A 10,600-nucleotide genomic window follows, 5' to 3' on the forward strand; every position below is an offset into this window, starting at 1 on the left:
AGTGACCGGGTCGGATCCCGGTCGTGGTGACAAGGCCATCAAGCTGAAGGCCTTTTGGCTTCTGTGTTGTTTGCAGTTTGCAATGGTGCAGCAGGCAAGAGCAGGATCTGGCCAGCCTGTGGCTTGTCACTTTGGTGACAACTTGTTAAAAGGCAGAAGGTGGGAGGGAGAAAAGTGTCCCATGCCCTCTACCGAAGCTTTTGCTACTTCCAGACTGGCAAATTCCTCCCTCTTGTTTTGTGTTTGAAGTCCAATTAACAGAGTGTTTTGGAAAGCTGCAAAACTCATCATAGATTACTTCCCACTCATTCACAATTGTAGCCATTAAAAGAAGGAGAATCGCAAGAGGCTTTGTTTAGCTCAGCAAAACATTTGAACAGTTGAGGCATTTTGCAAATTGTTTGGGACTCACAGGATCGAGAGGTGATAATTAATTAACTTCAGAGTTTTTTTAAAAGCCGATCTCAGTAGATATCTCTATTCTTCTCCCCTCTGCTTTGAGGGCCGCGTTTCAATGGGACTGTTCTCAGCGCATGTCGTTGCTAACTGTTTCTACATATGTACACTTCGAATGGAAGGAAGTGAATAATAAATCAGGCTATTAAGGGGGGAAAAAAAGCATGCTTTTATTCATAAGTGCTCTTCCCCATGACTGCCTGCTCCATATTTCGACAATGCATCTTAGAAACCTTTGCATAAACCGTCAGAGGAAATACAACAAGGGTCAAAGCAGGAGACCATCCAAATGCTTCCCCCCACCTAACAGAGGGGCATGGACATAAAGAACAGAAAAGAAGTGCTCGAGTTTATGGACACAAGGGATGAAATCATCTCACTTCAAAATGAACGTCAGCTCAGTTATTTCTAAATTCTTCACCAATATGGCTACAGCCAAAAACCGAAGCAGACCGGTTCATTCTCCAGTACCATGGGGATAAGTCGTCTCTGGGGGGCTTGATGCTTGGGACTTCTGCACAGTCCTCTACTGCTTGCGGGGCTGGGGTACCCAAAGGGATGCTAGTAGCAGTCTCCACACTATAGCGAGGAAAGGATGCTTTAGCCAGTGGTGACAGAAAGCAAGCTGCAGCCCCTTCGACTTTGGCCCATAAAAAAGATAAAAGGAAGCCAAGATGCAAATTCACATGGCTTCCCAAGAAAAGGCCAGCATTGATTTGTCATGTTGTTTTTTCCTTTTGGAAGTGTTGGGGGGTTTTGTTGGGTTTTTTTGTTTTGCGGAAGAAAAGATGGCCAAGAGCGGACAGGTGAACCCCGTCACCTTATGAAATCCCCCCCGGTAGCAACTGAGAACAGGGACATGCGAAGGCAGAAGCAGTCGAAGGCTGTCTGTTTGGCCCATGTCAGAGTGGAGATATATTATCCAGCTGTGCTCGGGGCACCGTACTCCCAAATGCCATCTCTCTGCTCAGGTGGGCCACGATGGAACCGAGGCCCCTTCCCCCGGCCCACGTCACACTCACCATTTCCCCAATTACTCGCTTTGTCTGCAAAATGTTCTGCGTTATTAGATACTAATTTAAGCATCAGTTTACCCTCATTTTGTACAACAATTAAAGGTTAAACAACTGTAAATCAGAGGAGGCGGCGAAATTAAAGCCTTCTTAGCAGCAGCGAGGCGGCGACAGGGTTTTTATGTAATCAATGCACCAGCTAGCACTTCTGCCATGAATTATTTATTCATGGAGCGAACCTTCCTGAGTGAATTAATTTATATACATGGCAGTAAATAGATGCAGATCCCTTGTGAATCCACACGGCAGCCTAGAATTAGAACCTTAAAATGTTTATGCCTTTAAATAAAAAAGGTGGGGGGGAAAATTAAATAAATTGCAAAAAAAAAAATTAGACTCAATAAAACCCTCCTTTGTTCTCAATAATGTACATCACAATTGGGGTGTAATTATGCCTGCTGAAAGGTATTGACTTGGTCAGTGTGATCGGTAATGGCTCCATAGGGGTCATTAGCATGCTGGCTAGACGGAGTCCATTTGTTTAAAAAAGAAAAAAACCAACCCTGCAAAGTTCTCTCAAAGTTCTTCTATTATTCAGAGTAAATCAAGCAGGAAACAAGGTTAAAATGCCAGAAATTATTGTTTGGGGGGGTTTGTTTTAATTATTATTATTTTATCTTAATGGGGAAGAAAAGGAGGCAGATGTTTGGCATGGATTTGTCAATGCAGCCTCGCAGGATATTAGAAGAAACAGCATTCACATAAGAGTTTCAGAGTGGAGAAAGGCTGCGTGTGTGTGTGTGTCCATATGTGTAATCAAGGTTTGCAGACAACAAAAGTAGCTTCAAAGTGCTCTGTCCTGCTGCAGCCAAAAAACCCTGTCCTGCAAATGCTTCCTGCTGAGCTCTGGGCTTGAGAGCCATCCTGTTGACTTCAACAGGGCTGCTTTTGATCAGACACATTAGGGTTAGCAGACAGCATTTGTTCACCGTGATCTCAAAGCACCAAGCAGCTGCAATAAGCAGATGCAGGAGGACTGAAAAGAAATAGGAATCACTTCACCACACTCATGAGGGTGGTAGGGACTAGGGAACCCCAATTAGGCACTCCAACTCCCATCCCGCATTCAGATTTTCTCAGGTGCTGAACAGGCATTGAGTGTAATGGGACTTACCGGTTCCTCTGAAAATCCACCTGCTGCTTTAAGAGCCTAAATAGGGTTTAAGTGCCAAACTTCAGGTCCCCGTGGTTGACCATTGAAGCCACAGGTGAAAAGGGAAGGCTGCTGTTGGCAAGGATGCATAAGGGAGCGAAGTGTTCACATAACACTGACTTCCAGTGGCTGTTTAAAACTGCCAGCCTACATATATTAGGGGGATGCGAGGGAGAATATTTAGCAAATACTGTCCGGATCTGTCTTTGTAGAAATCAAGAAACAAAAAACTCACAGACACTCACTTCGGGTGTCTGTGCTGAAGACGGTGTCATTTTTGAGTGCAACCAAGAAGATGTCCACCCTGTTGATGTGGATGATTTTGGTGATTTCCCTATAAGTCCGAGCTGCTACATTCGAGAGACAGCCCAAGACGCTAAGCTTTTGTTTCTTTAGAATAAAGTCCCAGCTCTCATCACTGAAGACATAAATAGAGGTTAATGTAAAGAACTTAAAAGCATAACCTCCTTTTTTTAATTTTAATTTTTTATTTTTTGAGCCAGTCTCTTTATTTTTGAATGCTTGGAGGTGGTGATGCTGAGCAGGGAAGCATCGTCCTTCTGAAAACATCCTGTTTTGGAGTGTAAACCTACAGAGTTTTGCCTGAGTTTCACAATTTTGCAACCCGGGGCCGGATCCTTTGCTAATGTTAGCCAGCTGCGAAGTCAGGTGCTGTGTCAGTTGGCACTAACGGAGAATACAGGCCATTAGATGAGCGGAGGCTTTCCAGTTTCACTGTAAACACTTCACAGAGCCCAACCGGTGACTCTGTGACAACAGTTGTGTAATTTTTGCAATGCATCATCACGAACATAATAGCAGTTCCTAGTGAGATTAAACCCTGGGACGCATAGTTATCTTTATTAATGGCTCTGTCATTGGTATTACTTTCGCTTAACAGCAGCCTGATTTCACAATGAATTATATTTGCTCTTTCTTTTTTTAACATTTCAGATTCAAGTCATCAGCTTTGTTACTGAGCAGAACTGGGATTCCTTGGAAGTGTTTGATGGAGGGGATAATACAGCCACCATGTTGGGTAGTTTCTCTGGTAGGTGCCACCGGAAACTCCTACATGCAGTATTGAAATTTAAGCACATGCTTAAATTTCCCTTGACTTCTATCAGACTTGAACATATGCTTACAGCTCAGGAGATGCTTAAGTCAGTGATTCTCAACCAGGGTACCAGGGCAACCTGGGGTGCCATGAGATCCTTTTAAGAGTTTTGCAAGGTGCCACGAATATATTTGCATTGTTAGGTTCATCAGCACCTACACAGGATTCACAAAGTAAACCCAGAGAGTCTCAAATAGGAATCAGTAGCATCAAAACTAGGCTAACCTCTTCGGATTTTTTTGAGTTCTTTGCAACAGAAGAACTGCTCTGTTATTTTTCTGTAGTCAAAAAATGAGTGAAAGCAAAGAGCTGGTATTTTCCAAGGGCTGCCTTGAATCTAAAAAGATGGAGAACCGCTGCTTTAAGTGTTTCGCAGATTAAACATGAGTTTAAGCATGTGCTTAAAGAGATTTTTTTCTGCTTTATTAAACCAGGCCCTTGAACCTATGTCTAGCTTCAGGAAATACCAGCAGGGAACTTTAAACATGGCAGCAGCTGGCCGGGTCTGTAGTCCTAGTATGGCATTTACTGTTAGCAGTCAGATTTTTTTTAGAGAAATTGCATTAATGAGGTCTTCAAAGTGGGATCTGGGAAGGTGGACTCAACTTACACGCCAGCAATAAAACCAACTTGTCACACCGTGGCCTGGGACGGGCCAGTTTTTCTTGTGTGTGTGTGTGTGTGTGTGTGTGTGTGTGTGTGTCCACACTAGAAAATGTTTTGCCTGTTTTCCAGCAATTGTGCAGCATCGATGGTGTGGGTGCGAGTACATACATGTCTCAAGTATTTTTCACTTCTTTTCATCAAAATTGCTCTGAGCCCTGTCTAATCGCACTTTTGCCATTGCTGGAAATGAGAGAGGATGTTGTAGTAAGGAAGGCCCCACAGTCTCATTTTTACTCACCTGAAAAATGGGCGCAATACTATTGTATTTTCCTTAACCTGTAGAGTGTTAGGTGCAAAACTGCCTCCTTCTTAGGATCCAGCTTTGCTAATTGTATAAATAGTGGTTAGAGAGCATCAAGACCAACTCAATCCTTTCCCCTAGATTGCCTGCACCTAAGGTTCCTCCCTGGATACAGCTCAGCCCATACCCTAGATCCTCTCTATACAGAGGAAGCTTCTCCCACCTGCTTTACATCCAGGTGAGATAACAAGTCACCTGAATCACTGAGTCAGCAGGAGCCACATAACTTTTTCCATGCAGAATCAGCACTGGGTGGAGGGTTCGTGGCAAAAACTGCCAGCCCCCATCACACAGAGTCATGAGACTCGATTCGACAAATGTTTTTTAAAATGCTTCGAGATCCACAGATGAATGGGTTTGGGCACCCTTCATAAAGCATGGCAGCCTTTGATTGCACAGTTGAGCTGGGTCGTGGCTTTTCAGCTCAAAACACTGGGGTCTGCTACTGTAACAGCAGGTGAGCACCGGGGGACACGCTCTGGTGTCTCCAGCGACTCGAGCTCTATTCCCTTCTCTTCTCATCATCAAATCTCTCCCTCGATCCCTTAGTCTGCCTGAACTCCACCACATCAGACTTTACATGATGAAATACATTGCAAGGCTTTGAAAACGTCTTTGCAGACCAGCCTTGGATATTCCTCTGCCGGCCTCATTAGGACCTGATCAAAACAAGCAGGGCTGTTCAGTTAAAGGACTTTCTGTTCTCAGACTCGTCTCAGATTTATGCAGCAAATCTCTGAAGACAGAGGGGAGGAGAAAAGAGGGCCCATCCATAGCCATGTACACCTCTTATTTTCCTAGGTACCACAGTGCCGGCATTGCTGAACAGCACCTCGAATCAGCTCTATCTGCATTTCTACTCGGACATCAGCGTGTCTGCTGCTGGTTTTCACCTGGAGTACAAAAGTAAGAGCAGCTCCCCCGACGTGTTCCTGTAAGGTGCATGCTATAGCTTTGATCCCAATGCTCCTTATGTGCTGGGTAAGATGGTTGTGGGCCAGGGTGGGTAGGCACCAGTCAGTTCGAGAGTGTAGTTTTGACCCTGTCCTAGGAAGCAGTGAGCTTCAAGCCTGCCATGGGTCTATTCCCTCGCTCTCAAGCATACAGGGTATAAAGAGATATAAGTGCAGCTGAAGAAGGCCTGGCTGTAAACATGGTCCTTATCCTCCTGGCAATGCAGTTATCTGTGGGCTGCCTCTGTTTGACCTCTGTTCTGCTATAAGGTGGGAGTATCTGGGCAGCCGGTGGGATGGATCTACTGCACAATCCTGTCCTGCTTCCCATGTTAGGCCTAGCATTTATACATGCGGTGCTCTGCTGCTGTGGCCTCGCTCTTCCATGTGCAAATAAAGTGCAGGTGACCATGGCAGGGCCACATTTGGCCAAGATGCTCATGCATCAGACGTGGGGAAGTGTTGTGATAGGAACTGAATAGAAAGCCCGTGGGAAGATGTTCTGGCTAAAGTAGGTGCTGCCTAAGGCAGTCCAGGGAGTGTCTTTCCAGTCCTTCCTCCTGTTCAGGTTTCTTGGAAAGCTTCCATGGGTTATTGCTCAAACCACTGCATCTTGGAGGTGGTGCATTGAGCAGCTGTGATGTAGATGGAGGACGCTGATGGGATGTTTGCTGCCTAGTGGGCAGGCTATGGGAGCCTCATGTGGATTTAGATTGGAAGGTATCAGAGCAGACCTGAGCTGTATCCATAGTTTGCTGAAGGAAAGTGGGTCTTACTGGTGTTAGAGAAGCTAAAGTGGGAGATAGTGTCTTTAGGAAGGGCAGGTGGGGTTTCCTCATAAAGCTTCCTTCCCCCATATTTTGATTCCTCATTTTGGATTGGCCCTAGCCAGTCCCCGAAAAGGCACTGCAGTGCTTAAGCCACAATAGACCACCATGCAGTGCTGACCGCTGGCAGCTTCCAAGTAGCGTGGCTTTGGGTGGAGGAATGATGGCTAGAAGAGCATCCAGCATCCCCATAGATACCATATGAGTTCAAGGCTGCCTCTCACGAGTTTAAATAGACATGCAACAATAGAGGAATCAATGCAGCTTGCGCGCGTATGGATGCGACACCCCCAGCAGGAAGGCCAGCAAATTCTCTGCTGATGGCAGAGTGGCGAATGCAGAGAGTCGGACTCGCTGGCTCCTTCCCTGTGTGGGTATCGGCAGCACTGAGCTGATGAGAGATGCGCTGGGACTGATGTCTCCGTTAGCTGAATCTTCCTGCAGGCGATGTGAACATAATTGTTTTTTGCTGGACACCAAATCTGACAAGCGCTCACAATCATGAATCTTGCCTTCAGCTCTTAAGCCAGACAGTTGTTTATTTGGTTTTATTGTTGAAAGCAGCAGATAGTTTTAAAACTGTATTTCACCTGCAAAATGGTAGAGGACCCTGTTGTGTGGCTGCAGGGGCTGTGCGTACTTGCTTGCCAGGGTGCTTTCTGTGAGTGCATTTTCAGAGCCTGTGTGCTGTCTTGGTAAAAGCAGAACTGATGAAGATAAGGAGGACTTTGGAGGGAAGCTGTGGTCCGGCAGACTGAGCATGGGTGCAGGGCCTAATACAATGTGTCCCTGATTTCTGTAGGAGCCCATGGACACATTGATCAGGCAAATAAGTTATTCATATAGTAGCAGAGAGGCCTAGATCAGGACACAGAGGCCCTTTGTGCCCGGTGCTGTACGTACAGACAGTATGAAGACAAGCCCTGTCCCAAATAACTTGAGAGTCTAAATAAATCTGACCTTTAGCTGAGTCCTGGATACATTATAGCAGGTGTGCCACAAGGTAAAGCTTGCCCCCCTCCCTGAGTGCCACTCCAGTCCTCTTCCCCTGTCCGATCTGCTGCTCTGCTTTCTGCTCCCTGCCCTATCTGTCCCGTTTCCCCCTGTTTCCTCCCTAGTCTGCCACATGCCACGCAGAGGCTGCCTGTGCTACGTGTGGTCCCCCCTGCACTAAATTTCATTGAGCTGGCAGGATCATTGTAGTGACCCCCTCCTCCCTGTCCGGAAAAACTATACACTCTTTTCTTCATCGTGACCTGCAGGAAAGGGGGGAGGCACTTAAAATTTTCCTCGTCCCAGATTCCAGCTGTAATGGGGGGGGTTGATAGTTTTCAGTGAGGGTCAACTGATGCCCGTGTTGCCTGTCGAAGTTGTTTTATCTCCTCTTTTGGATACCAGTCTGGAGTTGGTGGGAGTCTTGCCCTTTATCCCATGTTGCCAGTTCAGTGCAATGGTAACCCTTCTCTATTCTATGCTTGCTTGCAATAGGTAGCTAAAAGATCAGCTTCTTTATCTCCTTGTATAGCACTGAGCAGTAAAGCATCGCCATCAGTGTCTTGGCCACCACAGCACTGAAGCTTGGTTACTGTGATCTGGGGCCCACTCATCCGTTCAGTCTGCAGCCAGAGATGGATGCTAGAGCAGCAGATGCCTTAGTGCTCCATCAAGCACAGTAAGGGCTGGCTGAGATGGGCTGAGCAGCTACTGATAAGCTAGGGAGGGTGGGAGCCAACAGCTGTGGGGAGCAAGGAGCAATGGGGATCTGCATCGGAAGCAGAAATGCCCCCTTTGAGCTGAATGTGGAGTCAATTATATCAATCCCAAATGTTCAAAAAAACATATGAAACCTCTCCCCCCCACACTCCCAAACCACGAGAGGTTAATTTTGGTCCTTTGCACCATTCCCATTCAGTGTTTTGGTTTGGGGCTGTGGGTCACGTTATGACTTCTGGTCTCATGCATATGAGCAGGGTGGTACCCAAGGCCTTCAGCTCTGAGAAGCCCCTGTCACTTGAATTAAAGGAGAGCTTCTTACACTATAAATAGCAGGTTTTCATTGCGATTGCCATTAGTGGCCTTAGCAAATATAACCGCAGAGACCAAGCCAGACCAGTCTGCAGTGGTTTGCAGCCTATCCAGACTCCTAAGCATCAAAGCCAGGAAAGGTCATTATGATCATGACAGCTGACCTCCTGCATTGCGCAGACTATCAGACGCCGTCCAGTGATTCCTATCTCAAGCCCAGAACAGCTAAGATGCCATTTCATAAGGCTTCCTAATCAGAGAAACAGAGATACCAGTGCTGTGAGCAGACACCGGACCCTGAGCCCCCAGATGCAAATGTATAGGTCTTTATCAGCAGAGCTGAAAAGTTCCTTCACCTGTAATTGCTCTAGTGTTGTAGTTCCCAGGGATCACTCAGTAGAGGGAGATATGGTCCTGCCCTTGGGAAATCTTGTCCACCATCGCACCCATTGCTGCTGCCACTGTTGCTGTTCTAGATGAGCCCAGCCCTAATGCATCCTGGTTGGAGCAGGCAGGGGTAGCTTTGAAACCCTCCCAACACCTGGGACAACAGGGAAAGCAGCAGTGGCAGGTGGGGGAGGAAAGAGGACATGCCTTTGAGCGCATAGGGAAAGTGAGGTGCGGGGGGGGGGCAGTTGCATGCTTTGGGGGCTTTGAAGAAGTCCCCAGAAGCTCCCACAGTGCAGTCTGCTTGCATCATTACATCAGTGGGTGGGGTGGAGAGGAGGCTGGGAGTGGGGGCGCGGCCACCCCTGTACAACAGGTAGCTGCTCCTCTGCCAAATCCTGGATCCGCCCGTGGTGCCCACTAGCTACCTGGCAGGGCTGTGCTGAAGTAGCCAGGCACCTTCAAATTTAACGGTGCTTTCTTCTTAACCATCCACCATGAAGATGGCCCATGACCTAAGGAGGCCATCTGCCGTAGCACCCCCTTCCCCAATGGGACTTTCTTTCTTTGCTTGAGGAGACTGGCTTGAAGAGAAAACCTTATGACCTTTTGGTCAGAATTATTGCAACAATTACTGTTGTTTCTAGCAGGTTTGCAAGTAACCGAAGCGTGGTTATCACGGGTCTGCGTGGAGTTGCAGCCTGTTTGAAGGCTCTAGCAGCCATTGAGCATTTGCAGTGAAGGCTTTAATTAAAGGCAGTTGGTTCAGCACAGGAGGCCAGGAACTTCTGGGTCCTAACTCTGCCTCTTCTACAGACTCAACATGTCACCTTGGGTAGCCATCTCACTGCTGTCTGCCTCAGCTTCCCCTTCTGTGAAATGCAGACAACAGCATGTTGCTTGGAGAGTCTGAAATAGTATAGTAGTACTCTAAGGGTTTCATTGTGTTGGCCCTGGATTTAGGACCCAGATGCCTTGTTCCGGGGGAGATGGGAAAACCCACCCTTAAACTGACCGTGACCTTTCCATTAGATAATAGGCAAATTTATTGATAAGCTGTGATAACAGAAAAGAAGCAATACAAACAATTCTATATATCTACCAAATCCTAAGGCTGTCATTAGAGTCAAAATACATTTGGCCAGGACGCAATCTTCACTCTGAGACTCTCTCTTAGATGTTAGCGTGTCAGGAGTCTGGAGGTGGGACACCTAGGCCCACACCCTCCTCCGATAGGGTGGATGAGATGGGCTGGTGGTGTACCCTCTCTCCATGGTGGCCTCAGGGAACCTCCTGGTGGGATAGGGTGGAGAGGAACTCAGGCAGAGGACCCTGGGAGGAGGAACAATGAAGAGGGATGCAGAGGAGGGAACCTTTGTTACTCTCAAGTCTCTACTTTTGTATTCTCCTTCTCTCCTGATGACTCTTCGTCCATGGCTATTACTGGTTGATCTCTCTGTGTGGTTGTCATACATCCACATAGCTTATCACCTGTACACATACTAATTTAATCTTTCCGGGCCTTCTCCTACTGTGATCGGTTCCCCCAAAACAGGACTCAGGCCCCCTTGCTCTGGGGCCTTGTTAGCTGGTGCCACCATATCTCTTGTTATGAAACAGTATGGTACATGCCCCACTCTTT

At 47.0% G+C, this 10,600-nt stretch overlaps 1 protein-coding gene across 1 annotated transcript in view; it reads left to right on the forward strand.

The window, feature by feature from the left end:
* Positions 1-10,600, forward strand: part of LOC102368221 (CUB and sushi domain-containing protein 1) — a gene marked incomplete at its 5' end in the record, with an annotated part of 292,700 nt that overhangs the window by 179,171 nt on the left and 102,929 nt on the right. The window contains 2 exons of the mRNA XM_014523449.2: positions 3,637-3,733; positions 5,568-5,672. Of these exons, the coding sequence (XP_014378935.1) occupies positions 3,637-3,733; positions 5,568-5,672 (202 nt within the window). The remainder of the gene's footprint in view (positions 1-3,636; positions 3,734-5,567; positions 5,673-10,600) is intronic.

The sequence above is a fragment of the Alligator sinensis genome, unplaced genomic scaffold (genome assembly GCF_000455745.1).
Source record: "Alligator sinensis unplaced genomic scaffold, ASM45574v1 scaffold994_1, whole genome shotgun sequence".
Taxonomy (NCBI): domain Eukaryota; kingdom Metazoa; phylum Chordata; order Crocodylia; family Alligatoridae; genus Alligator; species Alligator sinensis.